Source organism: Aedes albopictus, chromosome 1 (assembly GCF_035046485.1).
Source record: "Aedes albopictus strain Foshan chromosome 1, AalbF5, whole genome shotgun sequence".
Lineage (NCBI taxonomy): Eukaryota > Metazoa > Arthropoda > Insecta > Diptera > Culicidae > Aedes > Aedes albopictus.
This window is the reverse complement of record NC_085136.1, coordinates 138291051-138317343: the sequence shown is the minus strand read 5'-3', so window position 1 is coordinate 138317343 and position 26293 is coordinate 138291051. Positions and strand designations below refer to the sequence as shown.

At 37.2% G+C, this 26293-nt stretch overlaps 1 protein-coding gene across 2 annotated transcripts; it reads left to right on the top strand.

The window, feature by feature from the left end:
- Positions 1-1205: 1205 nt before the first annotated feature.
- LOC109621970 (uncharacterized) lies at positions 1206-2586 on the top strand. 2 transcript variants are annotated; one of them, XR_009996569.1, is made up of 3 exons: positions 1206-1733; positions 1792-1875; positions 1936-2586. XR_009996569.1 is itself a non-coding variant. In XM_062847026.1 (3 exons), exons 2-3 carry the CDS (start codon positions 1748-1750, stop codon positions 2294-2296), a joined length of 489 nt encoding a protein of 162 aa, XP_062703010.1. In that variant the 5' UTR covers positions 1206-1476; positions 1541-1747; the 3' UTR covers positions 2297-2586. The 2 variants fall into 2 exon arrangements, 1 of the variants encoding a protein (XP_062703010.1); XM_062847026.1 differs by having other exon boundaries at positions 1206-1476; positions 1541-1875.
- Positions 2587-26293: the final 23707 nt, after the last annotated feature.

Below are 26293 nucleotides of genomic sequence, written 5' to 3'. Positions count from 1 at the left end.
CACGACTCATCGTCGTCGTCGTTCAGGTTGTTCCTGTCGTTATCGCTATGGTGGCGGGAGAGCATTTAGCCTCTGGGTAGTGTGGTACTTTTTCCAAAGCAGAGCATTATCCATCATCACCACCATCATCATCAAGGGGATTGCGGAGATGAAAGCTGCTGTGTTCGATATTATCAGGTGAGATTTTTCATTGAATTTTGCGATAGATTTTCTGTAATGATGATGGTTTTGATCGTTGAACTTTGATAGTTGTTGCGATATCAAAAAGAATGACCGGCATTTAGTAAAGACCACGAATGTCAAGACGCTAAAATGGATGACAAATGGGTGAGCTCGTTATACAGTATTAAAGTCAGGGTTGTGAAATGTCACGGAAATGTCATGAAAAAATTGTCATGACATTTTTCAGTTCTATAATTTCCAGTGTAAATTTCTGTCCGTATGAACACAAACCTTCAATAATGCTAATTAGACATGGTAAAATAACGACATCTTCGATAAATTTTTTTTTACTAGTGACAAAGAAATGGGTAAACATTAAACAATGAAATGACATTTTTGTGACATTTTACAACGCTGATTACAGGTATACCTTGATTTAGTGGACATTTTCGAAAAGTCTATAAAATTGAAGCAACTTTTTTTTTGTTGGCTTGTAACGATCGAAATCTCCAAAAATCTCCAAGTCTCCAAAAATATGTGTTACGTTTAGTTTTGATTTGCCGATTAAGCACCATTTGTGTTAGACGATTAGCCTGTAAGATGAAATTGTAATTACACGAGAAATACAATACATAAGCTGTACCGCGCGCAAACAGTTAGTCACCCCTGCCAGAGAGCTAAATTAATTCCGTTCGTCGATCGCCCTCGATCGGGTCAATGCGGCAAGCCTCGCCCGAACCTCACCTCACACACAAGTCAATACGAACACGCGATCCACATGAGTGAGAGTGTCTGCAACCGACAACGAAATCTTGCCCGCCTTCGAGCCAACCCACACCAAAACACCGTATGCGTTGATGGCACGAGACAAGCGAGAGAAGGAAAGAGAAACATTGCAGCTACAGCATATCACAATGAGCCTCTGCACGAATCTGGCCTACTGCTCACTCCCACAGAAAGTTTGAAAACAGCGCGCACAGTAAAAGTCAAACTTGACTTTTACTGTGCGCGCTGTTTTTAAACTTTCTGTGGGAGTGAGCAGGACAGGGCAAATTCGCGCAGAGGCTCATACGGATGACGACGCATACATCGGCACAAGCTGTCGGTGGGAGAGCACCGGAGCCGAAAAGTGAAAACCAATTTCAGTTCGCCTCAGCACGGTCCGGCGTCAAGATCGCAAAGATCCCGTCGCGCTCATTCATCGCCGCAAGTTCAATTGCAAGCAAGAAAACCGTGAAATTTAGTTTCCATCTCCCAGGAGGGACGAGTGCGAACAAGCAAAATCGATTGTGACTAAATGTGCGATTGGTGCCGGTAATGCTAATTTGTGATGCCTTTTCCGAGGATACTTTTCATAGCGTCGATTTCATTTCATTAGGACACGGCTGCGAACAATTGGGAGGAAGAGATCCGAGTCGGATTAGACGCCAAGTGTCTGCTCTTCTGGTGGACATCGGACCGAAACAATCCGATACAAGTTGGAGTACGGAAAGCATCGAGCAGGAACTCGGGTTTGTTTGAGATAAATCCGCCTAGCAGCTGGCGTTGGGACCTCAAGAAGGCCGGAATAGGTGAGTCCTACAAGATGGCGGCCCACAAGGTTAGCATTAACACGTGTGATAATTGCAGCAACTTGGCGGACACGAGGGTGACGCAGAAAGCGGTCGGATCGAAGCTTGGGCAGCAAAATACCATCGAAAGGCCCCTGCAAGGGTAAGTTGAAATGAATCTTCTAAAAGCGCATCCGACTGAATGCATTTCGGCATTTCCCAGGGTCTTTTTTGGCAGATCTACGCCGTTTTTGACGAGTCGGCAACCGGCTCGACACCTTCATCGCCATCTTTGCTGCGTCGCTTGCGGTTCGCGTCGCCCACCGTTGTTGGCAACTCCTACCACCGTACCGTGGGTTGGTGCGACTTTGGAACGAAGCGTTCGTGCCCTGTCGGCGGAAAAGAGAGAATCTGGGTTGGAGCTCTGCATCAGGGAGGCCGGCGAGACCAGACCGGTGGTAATCCGTGTAGCATCGGCCAAGGTCGCGGTGGAGGCGGCAGCCACGGCGACGGTACCGACGGTGCGTGTAGGTGCTGGGCAACAGCTTCCATGGCAGTGGGTCCCCCAAACCGGGAGTGATTAGCAACAATGCGCTGGCAGGAAGAGGTGCCAATCCGGCGCGTGAATCTGGCAATGGCGCCGGGAAGCGGGCCGTGAGTACTATCCTAGGTTAAGCCAATCATTGTGAGGGGGACACAACATAGATTAAGCTACAAGCAGCTAGAGATAGGGAGCAGGCGGTCATGATGGCTATCAATATATGTAATTAAAAATACTTTTGGTTTTGTGAGTTTTTGTTGGTGCACATAGCCCCTCAGTGTTTGCGCAATTTGGTTATTCGCTTCGGTGGTTCCGCTCTACCCTAACCGGACACTTGCAACATATGTACGAAAGATTCAAAAGCCAATATTTTGAGCAATGGACGTATACAGTAACGTAATTTGCATAAATATCGTAATTTTTTTTTCTGAATTTCATTCAGTGATTCATTTGAAAATGTCTCCAAGGATTTACTCTGGAATTCCTTTATGAATTGCTTAAAAAAATCTTTGTCAATTGTTTCAGAAATTCCTCTAGGGATCCCTTCTGAAATTCCTCAAGGGGAGCGTGGTTACTGGTTGTGCTGCACTTGCCGAGCGATCTTTCTGTACGAGAAGTATAGGTTTGTACCTCTATCTTCTCGGTATAATGCCGGGGCCCGTAGCGTAGTGGCTACACGTTCACTTCATAAGTGGATGGACATGGGTTCGATCCCAGCCCCGGCACTTGCAATTTTTCGTCAGCTGCTCTTCTCCCCGAGAGCGGCTGACACCTGACCCTATTCTGAGCATATGCTCTAACGAACCCGGAAAACTTGGATATCGGTTAACGGCAACTCATAATGGACCCTCAATCGGACTGGAAATAGAAAATAAACCACACCAGCAGCATCGTGCTCATCATTCTACCATAGACAGGGTAGAAAAGACAGCAGCGCAAAGGCTACCAGTTCGAATTAGAACTAGTGGAATTATAATAGAATACATTTAGGCGCTGTACAAAGTGTAAGTGCAGCCGCCAATTGGAATCGCTCACGCAGTGCCCTAGTGGACAAAAGAGCTGTATATTAGGTTAAGTGGAAGGATCTTCTCGGTCGCCTTCTGTTGCAATTCTGCGGTGTTTTAGAAGTAAGTGAACCAAGAATTTTAACTTTATCACGACAGTCTCCGCAGAAAACTTTCCAAATCAAATCATCATGTTACAGATTATTTCAGAAAAATCCTTCATAATTTTGTAAAAGTTATTTCAGAAGTTGTTTGAGAAATTTCTCTAGGCATTCTTTTTGGAGATTCTTTTTGAAAATTTACCAAACATTTCTTCAAAAATTCTTATAATAAATCTTTTTAAAAAATATTTCGGAATTTTTTCCGAGTATTCAATCAAAAATTTCCTCACGGATTCTTAAAAAAATTCTTCCATGGATTGATTCGGAAATTTCTTCATGAATTTGTTTAGAAATTCCTCCTGTTCTACAATTCCACAAAGAATTCTTTCAGAGCATCTTGTATAATTTACTCACTTCTGAAATTTCTCCATTTTTTTTATAAATTATGCATGAATTTAAGCAGAAACTCCTCCAGGGATTTCTTTCAAAATTCCTTCAAACATTCCTTTAGACATTTATTCAAAAATTTCTCCAGAAATCCCTTTAATGACACTTTCAGCGCCCAAGTAACACAAGATGTTATATAATAGTTTATATTTCACTATTAATACAAAGCGAGGTGTATTTCCTTGAATTATTTACTTCATTTTCATTACTTATATAATCAAAACAGCGCAAAAAATGGCGGCTTATAAAACATCTTGTATGTAATATAAGATGTATCGCAAATTATTAACTATGCTTAAATATTATAATAGTACTCAAAATTTTGATCAAGGAACACGTCATCCAACTCAAAAAAATATATCAAGGTATTTATTAGTAATATAACTTGCAAATAACATTTACAAAACAATCACATTTATTTGTATTATACAAACATTTTGTAAGTTATATAACTTGCAAAAAACATTTGCTCAACATATCATTTGCACATGTTCGAACTAAGTTATTTGGAAGTTATATATCTGATAGATAGCATTTATATTTCACAAATGGGATACTCTAACTACCAGAGTAAAAAAAAATATATGACAAAACAAAAACAAACAAAAGTTTACATTATAAATACATTTGGCATTTCTAGCCACATAAATATGGAACTTGGTTATTGTACAAAAATGGATAACCAACCAAGTTAAGAATTTGGGTAACCAATTAGGAAATGGACTATTCTCACTAGTGGTAGCACTGATTTACATGCGCTTCAAAATTTATGGTGAAACATATTATTTTGCTCGGCCTTATTCTAAGCACTGCTGCGTTTCCTCGTAAATCAGAGCAAAAGTCAATCAAATTGCTCTGTTTTGCCAGCTTACTGAGTTCACACGATGAAACAATATGGCCGGTTTTCTATATGAAGCTAACAGTTACGTTCAAAAAATGTGATCAATTATCCAAGTATCTAAATACCAATTATTTTTTAGCTTGAAATGTATGAATCTTCGTGACACACATGAGATTAGAGTGTTCTTAAATGACAAACTAGTTTTCTGCAGAGTCAATCATAAATCGAGAGAAACAAAAATAATAATTTCCTGCTTATTTTTATTTGTGTATGTATATTTTTGTCAGGTACTGTAAACTGGATATTTTTTTAAACAAAACGAAACGTCAGAAGGCAGCAATCCACACGACGATATTTTTTGGTAGAACTGGTTCGTACACTTATAAAACATTCAGATAACTGGCTGTCAACAAACATTCGACATAAGTTGTATTTATGTTTTTTATATTATAATTAAACCGTTGAAATAACTAACCAACAATTTAGTTATAGCAGAGTTGAATTTGTCAAATTTTAAAAGTAAACAATGCCATACATAATCGAAAAATTTTCTCCGCACTGGATTCGCAGTCTTGTTTGAGTTTTTTTACTAACTAGACAGTTGTTTTTAGACATTGCATTAATTTGGCAAAATATCAGATTCTTCGCTGTTCGGTTCGGGACAATGCATGTGTCGGTATGTGTTGAGAGGAGGAGTTCCAATGAGAGCTTGATGACGTCCAGGATAGTTTGTGAGCAGAAATTATTCGGCCGCACAAGAAATTCTGAAACAATTGGCTTTAGATCAACTCTTTCTATTTAAATTTTCAATCTGACGAGTTGCACCAACAAATCCATTACCAAGTTTACTAGACTGATCTTTTCTCTGGCCACCGACTTCTGCAACCTGCACAAAGGTAACATCAAGCAGGATTTCATCTCGACATCTTCATCGGTGATCTTTACAGCTTCGCAATCTAAGTAGAATTCGTCCACTTCAGGGAATATTCTGCAAAGTGTGTTAATGTATATTGTGCTAAATTAAAAGTGATTCAATTTAATTTGTGATTTGAAACTTTTATTGATTCAATTGGTTTTAATTGTGTATACAGGGTGTTTGTTTCCGGAGTGCAGATATTTTTAGGGTGAATAGGTCTCCATGAGTTATGAAAAAGTGCCCAAGGAACATGGGGTCGGAAATCACTGCTAAGTGAGTTAATCACATTTTAAGTTTTTTTAATTTTGCTCATCTTTGAAACCCTCTATCTACTAAACTATCAGTTGTACCATCAATATCAACGCTCGAATTGAAAGCTAATGACTTCTACTATCTTAGCCTCTTGGACGTGAACTTTGTAAAATTAGTCTAAAAGGCTTAAATTTTCAAAACATTGCAAAACATGTCGAAAAAAACAGCTCTTTTTCGGACATTTTTGATGATTTTAATATGAAAACAAAACTTCTGTTAAAAAAGTTCTTCTACAAAACACGCACGAACTTGTTCTCTAAAAATGTTTCTTTGACAGCAAAACTCTATCTTTTGTATTTACTTGTTGGGTTTAATCACCGTTAATTAGTATATATCTATTTTATTGATATTTATCGGTGAACAAATAAAACAATATCGTTTTTTTGCGTGACGTTTCGGCCTAATCACTTTTCAGCCATCTTCAGACGCCTACAAGTTTATTACAAAAAAAAATAACATTAAACAAGATTTATACATTTTCATTTTTTCACCCCACAACTCACAATTTGATCGCCGCAGCTGATGCTACCTCCTATCCAGCTGGGAGATCACGTACCACTGTCTAGTAGGGTACTATGCGGTTGTGGTGCGCGTCCTCTCTCGTTTCCTCTTTTTTTTTTTTTTTTTTTTTTTTTTTTTTTTTTTTTTTTTTTTTTTTTTTTTTTTTTTTTTTTTTTTTTTTTTTTTTTTTTTTTTTTTTTTTTTTTGTAATAAACTTGTAGGCGTCTGAAGATGGCTGAAAAGTGATTAGGCCGAAACGTCACGCAAAAAAACGATATTGTTTTATTTGTTCACCGATAAATATCAATAAAATAGATATATATCTATCTTTTGTAGATTAGCTAGAAAATGATTTTGAAAATATCGCTCCAAATTGCATCAACACCATGCCAAAATAATGGTCATCACCCCATCCGTTCGTGCGTTCGTGTGATGTTGCTCTACGGTATGAGGACGACGGCAGCTGCTGGTGCTGCCATCGCGAACAGAGAACGAGTTCGCTCTTTGTCGCGTTGTATCCCCGCCTGTGGAAGATTTCGAGGCGGAGTGTGGCTTCTGTGCCATATTCAGTTTGACGCGCACTATACACTTGTTTTGGACGGAGCGAAAGCGCCGACAAAAGTGTATTTACAAGAGCATCCCTTTAAATCCTTCGCACTCGTAGCTCTGCTGCGGTGCTGTTCAGATGGGGAGGTCTATGCGTGCGGGAGTTTAGAGCATGCACTAGAGAATGCACTTATTCAATGCATTTTCAAATGCACTAATTGTATTATGTGTAGCGTTATCTTCTTCTTATTACTGGTATAACATCCCCAATGGAACAGAGCTTGTTTCTCAGCTCAGCTGATAAACATGCAGCAAAAATTTGCGGGATTTCAAGGTTAATAATGCTCATAAGAAATCTGGGAAATAAATTAATCATTTTAGAAGAAGTTGTTGATTTTTAGAGAACGTTGGGGATTTTTAGGAGATATTGAGGATGTTGTAGGAAACTTAGGAATCATGAGGGTCTTTATGGGAAATGACGCCTTTGTGAAGTCTAAGCATTAAGTTGGGCATTTTAGGAGAAGTTGGGGATTCTTAGGAAACATTGGGAATTTTCAGGAGATATTGAGGATGTTAAAGGAAACAAATGACGCCTTTGTGAAGTCTAGGCATTAAGTTGGACATTTTAGGAGAAGTTGGTGATTTTTAAGGAACATTGAGGATTTTTAGGGAACATTGGTGATTTTTAGGAGATATTGAGGATGTCAAGGGAAACTTAGGAATCATGAGGGTCTTTATGGGAAATGACGCCTTTGTGAAGTCTAAGCATTAAGTTGGACATTTTAGGAGAAGTTGGGGATTTTTAGGGAACATTGGGGATTTTTAGGGAACATTGGGGATTTTTAGGGAACATTGGGGATTTTTAGGAGATATTGAGGATGTTATAGGAAACTTAGGAATCATGAGGGTCTTTATGGGAAATGACGCCTTTGTAAAGTCTAAGCATTAAGTTGGACAATTTAGGAGAAGTTGGGGATTCTTAGGGAACATTGGGGATTTTTAGGGAACATTGGGGATTTTTAGGAGATATTGAGGATGCTAAAGGAAACTTAGGAATCATGAGGGTCTTCATGGGAAATTATGCTTTTGTGAAGTCTAAGCATTAAGTTGGACATTTTAGGAGAAGTTGGGGATTTTTAGGGAACATTGGGGACTTTCAGGCTTATTTATCTGATCGCACGCAAATTTGTCAGTATGGAAATTCCACTTCGTTGCCGAAATTAGTACCACTTGGTGTTCCACAGGGTAGCGTGTTAGGACCTCTCCTATTTATTTTGTACATAAATGACATGAAGAAGGCCATTAAACATTGTGATGTTAATTTATTTGCTGACGATACAGTGATTTTTGTTGCAGAAAAAAATGCAGAGGCAGCTAGCAGAAAATTGAGAGAAGATATTAAATTATTGGATACATGGTTAAAAGTGAAAAAAACTTAAATTAAATGTTCAGAAAACTATGACAATGATTATAAGTAATAAGAAGCAGCTAAATTATGCAGATTTGAAAATTTATATTGAAGGAATTGAAATTGAGAGAGTAGAGGTCTTTAAGTACCTCGGGGTCCTAATTGACCAAAAATTGACATTCAAAGCACACATCGACAATGTGATTAAAAAGATAGCGAAAAAGTACGGCATGCTAGTTCGATTGAGTAGTCAAATGACGTTTTGGAGTAAAATATTTGTGTATAAAACTTTGGTGGCACCACATATTGATTATTGTTCCTCAGTGATATTTTTAGCTAGTGATATACATCAGAAAAGATTGCAAAGATTGCAAAACAAGTTTATGAGGTTTATTCTGAGCTGCAACAGGTATACACCCATAAGAGTTATGTTGGACACATTACAATGGCTGTCAGTCAAAGAACGGATAGTTTTTAATGTATTGACAATAATCTTTAAATTGACTAATAACCTCTTGCCGAAATACTTGACAAATATTATTTTGCGTGGACGAAACATACATAATTATTCAACTAGACGAAGTGATGATTTACGTGTTGTGCCATTTACTATGACAAGTACGCAAAAATCAATTTATTTTAGTGGAATAAGAATATTTAATGAATTGCCAATTGAAATAAGAACTATGAGAAGTGTTCCTGAATTCAAGAGAATGTGTGAGATGGATTAAAGAACGATTTAGACAATAAGATTTATTAATGTTCGAAGAAGAGTAATTTGTTTGTATGTGTTTAGATAATAAGATGAATTAATGTTTTATTGTAAATTATCAAATGATAAATAAATGGATTATTATTATTATTTATTATTATTATTATTCAGGAGATATTGAGGATGTTAAAGGAAACAAATGACGCCTTTGTGAAGTCTAAGCATTAAGTTGGACAATTTAGGAGAAGTTGGGGATTCTTAGGGAACATTGGGGATTTTTAGGGAACATTGGGGATTTTTGGGAGATATTGAGGATGTTATAGGAAACTTAGGAATCATGAGGGTTTTTATGGGAAATGACGCCTTTGTGAAGTCTAAGCATTAAGTTGGACATTTTAGGAGAAGTTGGGGATTTTTAGGGAACATTGGGGATTTTCAGGAGATATTGAGGATGTTAAAGGAAACAAATGACGCCTTTGTGAAGTCTAAGCATTAAGTTGGACATTTTAGGAGAAGTTGGGGATTCTTAGGGAACATTGGGGATTTTTAGGAGATATTGAGGATGCTAAAGGAAACTTAGGAATCATGAGGGTCTTCATTGGAAATTATGCTTTTGTGAAGTCTAAGCATTAAGTTGGACATTTTAGGAGAAGTTGGGGATTTTTAGGGAACATTGAGGATTTTTAGGAGATATTGAGGATGTTAAAGGAAACTAAGGAATCATGAGGGTCTTCATTGGAAATGATGCTTTTGTAGATTCTAAGCATAAAGTTGGACATATTAGGAGAAGTTGGGGATTTTTAGGGAACATTGGGGATTTTTAGGAGATATTGAGGATGTAAAAGGAAACATGGGAATCAAGAGGGTCTTCATGGCAAATGACGCCTTTTTTGAAGTCTAAGCATTAAGTTGGACATTTGAGGAGAAGTTGGGGATTCTTAGGGAACATTGGGGATTTTTAGGGAACATTGGGGATTTTTAGGAGATATTGAGGATGCTAAAGGAAACTTAGGAATCATGAGGGTCGTCATGGGAAATTATGCTTTTGTGAAGTCTAAGCATTAAGTTGGACATTTTAGGAGAAGTTGGGGATTCTTAGGGAACATTGGGGATTTTTAGGAGATATTGAGGATGCTAAAGGAAACTTAGGAATCATGAGGGTCTTCATTGGAAATTATGCTTTTGTGAAGTCTAAGCATTAAGTTGGACATTTTAGGAGAAGTTGGGGATTTTTAGGGAACATTGAGGATTTTTAGGAGATATTGAGGATGTTAAAGGAAACTAAGGAATCATGAGGGTCTTCATTGGAAATGATGCTTTTGTAGATTCTAAGCATAAAGTTGGACATTTTAGGAGAAGTTGGGGATTTTTAGGGAACATTGGGGATTTTTAGGAGATATTGAGGATGTAAAAGGAAACATGGGAATCAAGAGGGTCTTCATGGCAAATGACGCCTTTTTTGAAGTCTAAGCATTAAGTTGGACATTTGAGGAGAAGTTGGGGATTCTTAGGGAACATTGGGGATTTTTAAGGGAACATTGGGGATTTTTAGGAGATATTGAGGATGTTAAAGGAAACAAATGACGCCTTTGTGAAGTCTAAGCATTAAGTTGGTCATTTTATGAGAAGTTGGGGATTTTTAGGGAACATTGGGGATTTTCAGGAGATATTGAGGATGTTAAAGGAAACAAATGACGCCTTTGTGAAGTCTAAGCATTAAGTTGGACAGTTTAGGAGAAGTTGGGGACTCTTAGGAAACATTGGGGATTTTTAGGGAACATTGGGGATTTTTAGGGAACATTGGGGATTTTTAGGAGATATTGAGGATGTTATAGGAAACTTAGGAATTATGAGGGTCTTCATGGAAAATGACGTCTTTGTGAAGTCTAAGCATTAAGTTGGACAATTTAGGAGAAGTTGGGGATTCTTAGGGAACATTGGGGATTTCTAAGGGAACATTGGGGATTTTTAGGAGATATTGAGGATGTTAAAGGAAACAAATGACGCCTTTGTGAAGTCTAAGCATTAAGTTGGTCATTTTATGAGAAGTTGGGGATTTTTAGGGAACATTGGGGATTTTCAGGAGATATTGAGGATGTTAAAGGAAACAAATGACGCCTTTGTGAAGTCTAAGCATTAAGTTGGACAGTTTAGGAGAAGTTGGGGACTCTTAGGAAACATTGGGGATTTTTAGGGAACATTGGGGATTTTTAGGGAACGTTGGGGATTTTTAGGAGATATTGAGGATGTTAACCCTTATGTGGCCGGCAGGGTACCCGGGTACCCAGCACCCATTTAAAATACACGGTGTAGTAAAAAGCAAAAAGTTTGCCGGCCACATAACGGTTAAAGGAAACATGGGAATCATGAGGGTCTCCATGGGAAATGACGCCTTTGTGAAGACTAAGCATTAAGTTGGACATTTTAGGAGATATTTGGGAATTTTAGGGAACATTGGAGATTTTTAGCAGATATTGAGGATGTTAAAGGAAACTAAGGAATCATGAGGGTCTTCATGGGAAATGATGCTTTTGTGAAGTTTAAGAATTAAGTAGGACATTTTCGGAGAAGTTGGGGATTTTTAGGTAACGTTGCGGATTTTTAGAGAACGGTAAGGATTTTTAGTTGATATTGAGGATGTTAAAGGAAACTGAGGAATTATGAGGGTCGTCATGGGAAATGATGCTTTTGTGAAGTCTTAGCATTAAGTTGAACATTTTAGGAGAAGTTGGGGATTTTTTAGGAGATATTGAGGATGTTAGAGGAAACATGGGAATCATGAGGGTCTTCATGTGAAATTATGCCTTCTTGAAATCCAAGCATAAAGTTGGACATTTTAGGAGAAGTTGGGGATTTTTAGGGAACGTTGGGGATTTTCAGAGAAGGTTCTCTACAAATCCCTAACTTCTCCTAAAATGTCCAACTTTATGCTTGGATTTCAAGAAGGCATAATTTCACATGAAGACCCTCATGATTTCACAAAGACATCATTTCCCATGAATACCCTAATGATTCCTAGCTTGCCTTTGACCTCCCAATATCTCCTAAAATCCCCAACGTTCCCTAAAATTCCAAACTTTTCCAAAAAATCCCCAACGTTTCCCAAAAATCCCCAACTTCTCCTAAAATGTCCAACTTAATGCTTAGACTTCACAAAGGCGTCATTTCCCATGAAGACCCTCATGATTGCTAAGTTTCCTTTAACATCCTCAATAACTCCTAAAAATCCCCAATGTTCCCTAAGAATCCCCAACTTCTCCTAAAATGTCCAACTTAATGCTTAGACTTCACAAAGGCGTCATTTCCCATGACGACCCTCATGATTCCTCAGTTTCCTTTAACATCCTCAATATCTCCTAAAAATCCCCAATGTTCCCTAAAAATCTCCAATGTTCCCTAAAAATCCCCAACTTCTCCTAAAATGTCCAACTTAATGCTTAGACTTCACAAAAGCATAATTTCCCATGACGACCCTCATGTTTTCTGAGTTTCCTTTAATATCCTCAATATCTCCTAAACATCCCCAACTTATCCTAAAATGTCCAACTTAATTCTTAGACTTCACAAAGGCGTCATTTCCCATGAAGACCCTCATGATTGCTAAGTTTCCTTTAACATCCTCAATAACTCCTAAAAATCCCCAATGTTCCCTAAGAATCCCCAACTTCTCCTAAATTGTCCAACTTAATGCTTAGACTTTACAAAGGCGTCATTTTCCATGAAGACCCTCATGATTCCTAAGTTTCCCTTAACATCCTCAATATCTCCTAAAATCTCCAATGTTCCCTAAAAATCCCCAACTTCTCCTAAAATGTCCAACTTAATGCTTAGACTTCACAAAGGCGTCATTTGTTTCCTTTAACATCCTCAATATCTCCTGAAAATCCCCAATGTTCCCTAAAAATCCCCAATGTTCCCTAAAAATCCCCAACTTCTCCTAAAATGTCCAACTTAATGCTTAGACTTCCCAAAGGCGTCATTTGTTTCCTTTAACATCCTCAATATCTCCTGAAATTTCCCAATGTTCCCTAAGAATCCCCAACTTCTCCTAAAATGTCCAACTTAATGCTTAGACTTCACAAAGGCGTCATTTCCCATAAAGACCCTCATGATTCCTAAGTTTCCTATAACATCCTCAATATCTCCCAAAAATCCCCAATGTTCCCTAAAAATCCCCAATGTTCCCTAAGAATCCCCAACTTCTCCTAAATTGTCCAACTTAATGCTTAGACTTCACAAAGGCGTCATTTTCCATGAAGACCCTCATGATTCCTAAGTTTCCCTTAACATCCTCAATATCTCCTGAAAATCCCCAATGTTCCCTAAAAATCCTCAATGTTCCCTAAAAATCCCCAACTTCTCCTAAAATGTCCAACTTAATGCTTAGACTTCACTAAAGCATAATTTCCCATGAAGACCCTCATGATTCCTATGTTTCCTTTAGCATCCTCAATATCTCCTAAAAATCCCCAATGTTCCCTAAAAATCCCCAATGTTCCCTAAGAATCCCCAACTTCTCCTAAATTGTCCAACTTAATGCTTAGACTTCACAAAGGCGTCATTTTCCATGAAGACCCTCATGATTCCTAAGTTTCCCTTAACATCCTCAATATCTCCTGAAAATCCCCAATGTTCCCTAAAAATCCTCAATGTTCCCTAAGAATCCCCAACTTCTCCTAAAATGTCCAACTTATTGCTTAGGCTTCACAAAAGCATAATTTCCCATGAAGACCCTCATGATTCCTAAGTTTCCTTTAGCATCCTCAATATCTCCTAAAAATCCCCAATGTTCCCTAAGAATCCCCAACTTCTCCTAAAATGTCCAACTTAATGCTTAGACTTCACAAAGGCGTCATTTGTTTCCTTTAACATCCTCAATATCTCCTAAAAATCCCCAATGTTCCCTAAGAATCCCCAACTTCTCCTAAAATGTCCAACTTAATGCTTAGACTTCACAAAAGCATAATTTCCCATGACGACCCTCATGATTCCTAAGTTTCCTTTAGCATCCTCAATATCTCCTAAAAATCCCCAATGTTCCCTAAAAATCCCCAATGTTCCCTAAGAATCCCCAACTTCTCCTCAAATGTCCAACTTAATGCTTAGACTTCACAAAAGCATAATTTCCCATGACGACCCTCATGATTCCTAAGTTTCCTTTAGCATCCTCAATATCTCCTAAAAATCCCCAATGTTCCCTAAAAATCCCCAATGTTCCCTAAGAATCCCCAACTTCTCCTCAAATGTCCAACTTAATGCTTAGACTTCAAAAAAGGCGTCATTTGCCATGAAGACCCTCTTGATTCCCATGTTTCCTTTTACATCCTCAATATCTCCTAAAAATCCCCAATGTTCCCTAAAAATCCCCAACTTCTCCTAAAATGTCCAACTTTATGCTTAGAATCTACAAAAGCATCATTTCCAATGAAGACCCTCATGATTCCTTAGTTTCCTTTAACATCCTCAATATCTCCTAAAAATCCCCAATGTTCCCTAAAAATCCCCAGCTTCTCCTAAAATGTCCAACTTAATGCTTAGACTTCACAAAAGCATAATTTCCCATGAAGACCCTCATAATTCCTAAGTTTCCTTTAGCATCCTCAATATGTATCTCCTGAAAATCCCCAATGTTCCCTAAAAATCCTCAATGTTCCCTAAAAATCCCCAACTTCTCCTAAAATGTCCAACTTAATGCTTAGACTTCACAAAAGCATAATTTCCAATGAAGACCCTCATGATTCCTAAGTTTCCTTTAGCATCCTCAATATCTCCTAAAAATCCCCAATGTTCCCTAAGAATCCCCAACTTCTCCTAAAATGTCCAACTTAATGCTTAGACTTCACAAAGGCGTCATTTGTTTCCTTTAACATCCTCAATATCTCCTGAAAATCCCCAATGTTCCCTAAAAATCCCCAACTTCTCCTAAAATGTCCAACTTAATGCTTAGACTTCACAAAGGCGTCATGTCCCATAAAGACCCTCATGATTCCTAAGTTTCCTATAACATCCTCAATATCTCCCAAAAATCCCCAATGTTCCCTAAAAATCCCCAATGTTCCCTAAGAATCCCCAACTTCTCCTAAATTGTCCAACTTAATGCTTAGACTTCACAAAGGCGTCATTTTCCATGAAGACCCTCATGATTCCTAAGTTTCCCTTAACATCCTCAATATCTCCTGAAAATCCCCAATGTTCCCTAAAAATCCTCAATGTTCCCTAAGAATCCCCAACTTCTCCTAAAATGTCCAACTTAATGCTTAGACTTCACAAAAGCATAATTTCCCATGAAGACCCTCATGATTCCTAAGTTTCCTTTAGCATCCTCAATATCTCCTAAAAATCCCCAATGTTCCCTAAGAATCCCCAACTTCTCCTAAAATGTCCAACTTAATGCTTAGACTTCACAAAGGCGTCATTTCCCATAAAGACCCTCATGATTCCTAAGTTTCCTATAACATCCTCAATATCTCCCAAAAATCCCCAATGTTCCCTAAAAATCCCCAATTTTCCCTAAGAATCCCCAACTTCTCCTAAATTGTCCAACTTAATGCTTAGACTTCACAAAGGCGTCATTTTCCATGAAGACCCTCATGATTCCTAAGTTTCCCTTAACATCCTCAATATCTCCTGAAAATCCCCAATGTTCCCTAAAAATCCTCAATGTTCCCTAAAAATCCCCAACTTCTCCTAAAATGTCCAACTTAATGCTTAGACTTCACAAAAGCATAATTTCCCATGAAGACCCTCATGATTCCTAAGTTTCCTTTAGCATCCTCAATATCTCCTAAAAATCCCCAATGTTCCCTAAAAATCCCCAATGTTCCCTAAGAATCCCCAACTTCTCCTAAATTGTCCAACTTAATGCTTAGACTTCACAAAGGCGTCATTTTCCATGAAGACCCTCATGATTCCTAAGTTTCCCTTAACATCCTCAATATCTCCTGAAAATCCCCAATGTTCCCTAAAAATCCTCAATGTTCCCTAAGAATCCCCAACTTCTCCTAAAATGTCCAACTTATTGCTTAGACTTCACAAAAGCATAATTTCCCATGAAGACCCTCATGATTCCTAAGTTTCCTTTAGCATCCTCAATATCTCCTAAAAATCCCCAATGTTCTCTAAGAATCCCCAACTTCTCCTAAAATGTCCAACTTAATGCTTAGACTTCACAAAGGCGTCATTTGTTTCCTTTAACATCCTCAATATCTCCTAAAAATCCCCAATGTTCCCTAAGAATCCCCAACTTCTCCTAAAATGTCCAACTTAATGCCTAGACTTCACAAAAGCATAATTTCCCATGACGACCCTCATGATTCCTAAGTTTCCTTTAGCATCCTCAATATCTCCTAAAAATCCCCAATGTTCCCTAAAAATCCCCAATGTTCCCTAAGAATCCCCAACTTCTCCTCAAATGTCCAACTTAATGCTTAGACTTCAAAAAAGGCGTCATTTGCCATGAAGACCCACTTGATTCCCATGTTTCCTTTTACATCCTCAATATCTCCTAAAAATCCCCAATGTTCCCTAAAAATCCCCAACTTCTCCTAAAATGTCCAACTTTATGCTTAGAATCTACAAAAGCATCATTTCCAATGAAGACCCTCATGATTCCTTAGTTTCCTTTAACATCCTCAATATCTCCTAAAAATCCCCAATGTTCCCTAAAAATCCCCAGCTTCTCCTAAAATGTCCAACTTAATGCTTAGACTTCACAAAAGCATAATTTCCCATGAAGACCCTCATAATTCCTAAGTTTCCTTTAGCATCCTCAATATCTCCTGAAAATCCCCAATGTTCCCTAAAAATCCTCAATGTTCCCTAAAAATCCCCAACTTCTCCTAAAATGTCCAATTTAATGCTTAGACTTCACAAAAGCATAATTTCCGATGAAGACCCTCATGATTCCTAAGTTTCCTTTAGCATCCTCAATATCTCCTAAAAATCCCCAATGTTCCCTAAGAATCCCCAACTTCTCCTAAAATGTCCAACTTAATGCTTAGACTTCACAAAGGCGTCATTTTCCATAAAAACCCTCATGATTCCTAAGTTTCCTATAACATCCTCAATATCTCCCAAAAATCCCCAATGTTCCCTAAAAATCCCCAATGTTCCCTAAGAATCCCCAACTTCTCCTAAATTGTCCAACTTAATGCTTAGACTTCACAAAGGCGTCATTTTCCATGAAGACCCTCATGATTCCTAAGTTTCCCTTAACATCCTCAATATCTCCTGAAAATCCCCAATGTTCCCTAAAAATCCTCAATGTTCCCTAAGAATCCCCAACTTCTCCTAAAATGTCCAACTTAATGCTTAGACTTCACAAAAGCATAATTTCCCATGAAGACCCTCATGATTCCCAAGTTTCCTTTAGCATCCTCAATATCTCCTAAAAATCCCCAATGTTCCCTAAGAATCCCCAACTTCTCCTAAATTGTCCAACTTAATGCTTAGACTTCACAAAGGCGTCATTTTCCATGAAGACCCTCATGATTCCTAAGTTTCCCTTAACATCCTCAATATCTCCTGAAAATCCCCAATGTTCCCTAAAAATCCTCAATGTTCCCTAAGAATCCCCAACTTCTCCTAAAATGTCCAACTTAATGCTTAGACTTCACAAAAGCATAATTTCCCATGAAGACCCTCATGATTCCCAAGTTTCCTTTAACATCCTCAATATCTCCTGAATAATAATAATAATAAATAATAATAATAATCCATTTATTTATCATTTGATAATTTACAATAAAACATTAATTCATCTTATTATCTAAACACATACAAACAAATTACTCTTCTTCGAACATTAATAAATCTTATTGTCTAAATCGTTCTTTAATCCATCTCACACATTCTCTTGAATTCAGGAACACTTCTCATAGTTCTTATTTCAATTGGCAATTCATTAAATATTCTTATTCCACTAAAATAAATTGATTTTTGCGTACTTGTCATAGTAAATGGCACAACACGTAAATCATCACTTCGTCTAGTTGAATAATTATGTATGTTTCGTCCACGCAAAATAATATTTGTCAAGTATTCCGGCAAGAGGTTATTAGTCAATTTAAAGATTATTGTCAATACATTAAAAACTATCCGTTCTTTGACTGACAGCCATTGTAATGTGTCCAACATAACTCTTATAGGTGTATACCTGTTGCAGCTCAGAATAAACCTCATAAACTTGTTTTGCAATCTTTGCAATCTTTTCTGATGTATATCACTAGCTAAAAATATCACTGAGGAACAATAATCAATATGTGGTGCCACCAAAGTTTTATACACAAATATTTTACTCCAAAACGTCATTTGACTACTCAATCGAACTAGCATGCCGTACTTTTTCGTTATCTTTTTAATCACATTGTCGATGTGTGCTTTGAATGTCAATTTTTGGTCAATTAGGACCCCGAGGTACTTAAAGACCTCTACTCTCTCAATTTCAATTCCTTCAATATAAATTTTCAAATCTGCATAATTTAGCTGCTTCTTATTACTTATAATCATTGTCATAGTTTTCTGAACATTTAATTTAAGTTTTTTTCACTTTTAACCATGTATCCAATAATTTAATATCTTCTCTCAATTTTCTGCTAGCTGCCTCTGCATTTTTTTCTGCAACAAAAATCACTGTATCGTCAGCAAATAAATTAACATCACAATGTTTAATGGCCTTCTTCATGTCATTTATGTACAAAATAAATAGGAGAGGTCCTAACACGCTACCCTGTGGAACACCAAGTGGTACTAATTTCGGCAACGAAGTGGAATTTCCATACTGACAAATTTGCGTGCGATCAGATAAATAAGCCTGAAAGTCCCCAATGTTCCCTAAAAATCCCCAACTTCTCCTAAAATGTCCAACTTAATGCTTAGACTTTACAAAGGCGTCATTTCCCATAAAGACCCTCATGATTCCTAAGTTTCCTATAACATCCTCAATATCTCCTAAAAATCCCCAATGTTCCCTAAAAATCCCCAATGTTCCCTAAAAATCCCCAATGTTCCCTAAAAATCCCCAACTTCTCCTAAAATGTCCAACTTAATGCTTAGACTTCACAAAGGCGTCATTTCCCATAATGACCCTCATGATTCCTAAGTTTCCCTTAACATCCTCAATATCTCCTAAAAATCACCAATGTTCCCTAAAAATCCTCAATGTTCCTTAAAAATCACCAACTTCTCCTAAAATGTCCAACTTAATGCCTAGACTTCACAAAGGCGTCATTTGTTTCCTTTAACATCCTCAATATCTCCTGAAAATTCCCAATGTTTCCTAAGAATTCCCAACTTCTCCTAAAATGCCCAACTTAATGCTTAGACTTCACAAAGGCGTCATTTCCCATAAAGACCCTCATGATTCCTAAGTTTCCTACAACATCCTCAATATCTCCTAAAAATCCCCAACGTTCTCTAAAAATCAACAACTTCTTCTAAAATGATTAATTTATTTCCCAGATTTCTTATGAGCATTATTAACCTTGAAATCCCGCAAATTTTTGCTGCATGTTTATCAGCTGAGCTGAGAAACAAGCTCTGTTCCATTGGGGATGTTATACCAGTAATAAGAAGAAGATAACGCTACACATAATACAATTAGTGCATTTGAAAATGCATTGAATAAGTGCATTCTCTAGTGCATGCTCTAAACTCCCGCACGCATAGACCTCCCCATCTGAACAGCACCGCAGCAGAGCTACGAGTGCGAAGGATTTAAAGGGATGCTCTTGTAAATACACTTTTGTCGGCGCTTTCGCTCCGTCCAAAACAAGTGTATAGTGCGCGTCAAACTGAATATGGCACAGAAGCCACACTCCGCCTCGAAATCTTCCACAGGCGGGGATACAACGCGACAAAGAGCGAACTCGTTCTCTGTTCGCGATGGCAGCACCAGCAGCTGCCGTCGTCCTCATACCGTAGAGCAACATCACACGAACGCACGAACGGATGGGGTGATGACCATTATTTTGGCATGGTGTTGATGCAATTTGGAGCGATATTTTCAAAATCATTTTCTAGCTAATCTACAAAAGATAGAGTTTTGCTGTCAAAGAAACATTTTTAGAGAACAAGTTCGTGCGTGTTTTGTAGAAGAACTTTTTTAACAGAAGTTTTGTTTTCATATTAAAATCATCAAAAATGTCCGAAAAAGAGCTGTTTTTTTCGACATGTTTTGCAATGTTTTGAAAATTTAAGCCTTTTAGACTAATTTTACAAAGTTCACGTCCAAGAGGCTAAGATAGTAGAAGTCATTAGCTTTCAATTCGAGCGTTGATATTGATGGTACGACTGATAGTTTAGTAGATAGAGGGTTTCAAAGATGAGCAAAATTAAAAAACTTAAAATGTGATTAACTCACTTAGCAGTGATTTCCGACCCCATGTTCCTTGGGCACTTTTTCATAACTCATGGAGACCTATTCACCCTAAAAATATGTGCACTCCGGAAACAAACACCCTGTATATTCAAAATATTTAGATTTGATAATGAAATTCGTGATGTGTTTACATTCTTATAGAATGTAAACATTGTTGCTCTCAATATTCATTTGCATGATGCTCTAGTAATGTTATATATTTGTTAAATTTACACATGTCACACAAGACACAGTTTATAATATTTCTTGGGTGGTTGTCATCGGCTAACTTTATTAAAACATAATTATTACACAATATGTTTTCTAGTTCAGTTATATCACAGTTTTAATACATCTTTCAAAAATATAATTTTGAAAGATGTTTTCTGTGTTACTTGGGCGATGTCATCAGGAACTATTCTAGTTTTTACTGGGGTTACTATGGAAATTCTCCCAAGAATTTCACCAGAAATTCTCATAGCATCTTCCAATTTCTGAAGAAATTCCACTAGGGATTCTTCCAGAAGTTCCACTTGGGTTTCTTCCAGAAGTTTCATAAAGGGTTGTGTAAGAAAGTTGTGTATGAGTTTCTGCAGATTTTTTACAGGGATTTCTTCAGGAAAACCTCCAGAGGTTTACCCTATCTGAACTGTTCTTTTTTCCTAGAAGTCTATTGGAAAAATCCTTTAGCCATTCTCTCAAACGATGTTCAATTCTTGGATTCTTGGAATCCAAAATTTGCTCCGGAGTTTGCTTAAAAAATTGCTCCAGGGTTCGTTTTTTGAAAATCTGAATTTCTTTCAGAAAATCTTCCTGGTATTTCTTTAGAAATTCCTTCAGGGTGTCTTTAAAAAAATCTCGGGAAAGGAAACTCTCAAGATTTCTTCACATTCCTTTAGATATTCAAGACATTTCTCTTCCAGAAATTTCTCCAAAGATTTCTTAACAAAGTCTTTGAAAATCCATCAAGGATTTCTTTATAGATTTTTCTTCAGATTCTTTCAGAGATTCTTATAAGGAATCTTACGAAAAGGTTGACAGCGAAGACATTCTTCCAGAGATTCACACAAAGATTTCATCAGAAATTCCGCTGGGTATTTCTCTATAAATTTTCTTGAAAATTACCCCAGGATTGCCTGCAAGCGTGCCTGTTGGAATTTTTCTTTGAATTCCTCCAGAAATTCTTAAAAAAATGTTTATGATTTTTATCAGGAGATTACTGCAGGATTTTTTTTTTCAAAAATATGTACAGGATTTCATTCAGGAGTTTCCAGGCGTTTCTTGGGGTATTCCTCCTAGAATTTCCTAGAAAATCCATCTATGGATTCTTAAAATATTGATGTTTTTTTTTTAATTCTTTCAAGAATTCATTTAGTTTTTTCTTCAGATTTTTTTTTAATTCTTCTGAAATTTCTTCAGCGATATCTCTATCTTTAGAGAGTTTTTCAATTTCGCTAGAATTACTTCAGAAATTTCGGCAGGAATTTCTTTGAAAAATGTTCCATGGATTCTTTCAGAAGTTGCCCCAGCTGTTCTTTCAGGAATTGCTCAAGCGATTCCTTCAAAGATTCCTCCAGGAATTCATCCATGGCAATATACCAGTAAAGGGGCGCTGAAATGGGGACACCTTGACTAACTAGCTCTGATTTTACCATGTCAGCACTGGAAATAATTTATCACACATTTTGTCAGTAATCTGCCAAAGCATTACATTGATCTTTTTGAAATTTGCTTCAAATTTTGAAATTCAATCAGCTGAGTAGTATAAGGCATCTACTAAAAATATCAGAAATATATTACAATTTTCGATGAGGAAGTCATACGAAATCTTGAAAAAAGTTTGTTAGAAGCTTTGAGAGAAAGTCCGGCGAATGAAACTGGCACAAATTTCCCAAATGGAGGAGAACGTTCCTCTGGAGTCGATCTACTGATACCTGAAGTTTGCCATGAGGAATGCTTTAGAGTTTAGACCCTGTTATGGGTGCTCCACAAAACAATTTATTGATATGAAGTGCTCCGCTTGTTAATAAGCTAAAAACCCGCGCATTATAAGTCATCATAATAAAAGCTCTCATTCTCGCTCTCATTGTTGCTCTGATTCTCGTTATCATTCTCACTCTTATTCTTACTCTCAATGCCGCACTCATTTTCGCTCTCATTTGTACTCTCAATGTCGCACTCATTCTCGCTCTCATTTGTATTCTCATTCTTGCTATTATTGTCGCTCTCATCCTCTTATTCGTGATAGCTTTCTCGATACCATTCCATCTCAGTTTCGTTCTAATTCTTGCACTTATTCTGGTTCTCATTCTCATTATCGCTCTCTTTCTCGCTTTTATTCTCATTTTCGTTCCCGCTCTCATTCACGCTCTCATTCTAACTCTCATTTTCGCTCTCACTCTTGCTCTTATTCTGCCTTTTATTCTCGCTCTCATTCTTGCTCTCATTCCGTTTCTCATTCATGCTCACATTCTCGCTCTCATTATCATTGTGGCTCTTATTATTACTCTAACTCTCGCTATTATTCTCGCTATCATTTTTGCTCTCATTCTTGCTCTCATTCTCGCTCTTATTCTCGCTTTCATTTTCGCTCTCATTTCCACTCTCCACTTATTCGCGCATTGTCGATCTCATGTTCGCTATCATTCTTTCTCTAATTCTCACTCGCATTGTCGCATTCATTCTAGCTCTCATTTTTGTTCTCATTCTCACTCCCGTTCTAGCCTTCATTTTCGATATCATTATCGATCTCATTCTCTCTCTCAACCTAACTTTCACGCAGTGTTCTCTGTCTGCGATTAACTCTCTCACTTTGCCCGTTATGCATCACTGGTCTGAGAGATTGACTCTCTCGAAACTCACCTTAAACGCACTCGGCAACTGACATCGCTGCAAAGAGACGAAAGTAAAGGTCAAATCCACAATTTCTAGCGTGATATGCTAGCTGGGCTGGTTCGTATCACCTAGGAAGTGTGACATTGGGAAATCGAATCCAACGATTCTCTCGTGATGATCGTGATAAATTTCAGCACTGAAATCGGCGTTGTACATCTTACTAAGTAACTTGTACCCCGGATTTTTATTACAGAAAATCGATTAAGGAGAAGTCGGATATTTGAATTGATATTGTTTTTCTCTTTTGAAGATATTTCGAAATCGACTTTATGAATTTAGCAAGAAATTTCTCCAAGAAATGCAGGAGGAATAGTTTCAAAGAAATTATTTTGGCAAATGTACAGAAATATAGGAAAAAATACTATCATCATTAAACAAATTCTTTCAGGAATCCTTACCAGGACCATGCAATGAACTCCAATATGAATTTCAAATGATAAGTTTGATAGATGATTTTTTTATTTCATTTGAGGGGGTCAGAAGCAGAGGGGTGTAAGTGACCAAAACCTTATTTTGAGATAATGACCGAAAACTTTGACATCTTATAAAAAAATCAACAATATTCGAAAAAGTTTGGATTCGCCCCGAACACTCTACTATCAAGTAACTTCACCATCTGAGATGGAAACAGACATTATATACGCTGTTTTTCTGCAGATAAGAAAATTTGATTTTTTGGGTTAGTGTCACTTACACCCCTTTACCACCAAACTGTTGACTTACACCCCTTTGGCACCAAACAAGTTCTCAATAGGCCATATACTCTACATGTAGACTCAAGTATTACTATGAATAAAATTGTCCCTAAAATGTTTAATTTCATTTTAAATGAATAATGCAAGCAACCACGATGATGTGGAAGCATTATTACTTTTCTGAATTCAAAAATCAGATGAAGTATTGACAAATTAAGAAAATTAATTTAACCCTAGTGGGATGTTGGGGTCATTATGACCCAGGCTCCCTGAACGAACACTGCACTATCGTGATGCGTCTAGCGTAACATTTATTTAAATACACAAACATAAAACCTTAGTGACCGTTTTGTCGGATCATTGTTACGTCAGTAAGGACCTACAGTATTTTCAAAAATGTAAGTTTATTTTATTAATAAATGTAAATAAAAATACATTTCAACCTGATATATTAAAAAAGATTAAAATTATAGTATACCGGCTGTGCGGTTTTTTGACATACAGCTCCATAGAGAAGTCCCACATGGAGAAGTAAATGTTCACGCCGATCGTTTCAGATATTTGCGAGTCTATAAGGGTAATAGAGACAGACAGAAACTCATTATTAAATGTATAAATAGGTAGGCGTGCGCTACTAATACATGTTTGATCCTTCCTAATTATGGAAATCGCCAACAGTACGATTTAAAATCTAATTTTTTTATCATACGGATTCTAAAACAGAGCCTCAATGACACCATATACGACGTAATGATGCACTTTTAGTGTAATACTGCGTATGTAAACTCGTCCCTGACAGTGGTTTCCAAGGAGTATTACTAAAATTTGGAGTTTGGACGTCTCACGATTTCAAACGGTAATTTGTTAACTGCCCTTCGTTTCATCCGTGTTTGGCAGCCTTCTTTTAGGAGAAATAGACCTAATTTTCCCTAGAAAAAGACTGCCAAACACAGCCGAAACGGCGGATAGTTAGCAAAGCACCGCTTGAATTCGTGAGACTGTACAAACTTTTGGTAATCAAATTGATAACCTAATTCTGATCTTCACGATCGTTATGAAATCCTAAATTTTGGGATGAACAATTGTGAATAAAATGCAGTGTTGTAATCTTAATTGGTACATTATCGTCATTCGTACTCACGATGAGCAACTAAAAGAAGGTGATGTATTGTCACATTTTTGTGTGAAAAAGTTCAGCAAAAATATCAGTCAATTAATTTACTATCAATGTTTGCGGCTAAACCAGTCGAGTGAAAGTTTTACCTTATTCCAAAAGCTAGACTTCGCAAATACTGGCGTGAGTGAGAAATGGATAATGAGAAGGGTAAATGACGAAAAGGTTACTGCTCCTCACAGTAAGACTCGAACTAGTAGAACACCATCACTGCCATTATTAACTTGAGAATTTAAATTGATTGAAACAATGTTGAGCAGTTATAGGGTATCGCGTCACTTGGGCGGTGGCTTCTATATTCGTCTGTTTTTCACTATAACTCAGTCAATTTTGAACCAATTGACTTGAAATGTTGTACACGGGTAGATATTATACCTATCTCACCGAATTCCAAAAATTGTGTCAATTGGTTCGAATTTGACTGAGTTATAGCGGAAAACAGACGAAAATAGAAGCCACCGCCCAAGTGGCGCGATTCCCTATTGGAACAACAGGTTCAATGCGATTTCAACATTTTTAAGAACACATTCACCAAGTGCGTCGTGGGTCCATGACATAAAGCATGATTAAAACCGTATTCAACGAGATCATACATGTACATTAAATCATAAAATAAAATGATTCAATACTTTATGTAAATATAATTAATTACTTACTCCCCTCTGCCTCCAAGCAAATCTCCTCAACGGTTAAGCGTCATATTTTCAATCAATGTTTTAACATGCTCAAACATTTTTAAAAATTACGGGTCTTTGGCAACAAGCAAAGCTGATGTCGTAGAATCACGTACGATATTTATCTCAATTTTGAATTTTTGGTCACTTACACCCCTCTGCCTCTAACCCCCTCATTTATAATTTTTTTTTTAATTTTCCGTTATAAGCAATTTAGTTATAAAACGATTTTTTTAGAAAATTTAATGGTCTAATGCATGCGACGTTCCTGGCAAATTCGACTCAGACATGTTTTACAAAAATGCTTAAAAAAATGGTAAAATTCCCAGCAAATTTTCTAAAGAATGCAATGCTGACTTTATTGTTAATACTAACAGAGAAAATAAAACCTGAGAAACCTTCTCTCTAAAAATAAATGTCCAAATAAAAAAAAAAACAAAAAAAAGGTATAGAATACT

Excerpts from the sequence above, each read along its gene's own strand:
- LOC109621970 (XM_062847026.1), top strand. The coding sequence starts at position 1,748 with ATGGCGGCCCACAAGGTTAGCATTAACACGTGTGATAATTGCAGCAAC. Across the intron at positions 1,876-1,935 it reads ATCGAAAGGCCCCTGCAAGG|GGTCTTTTTTGGCAGATCTA; the intron begins GTAAGTTGAAAT and ends GGCATTTCCCAG.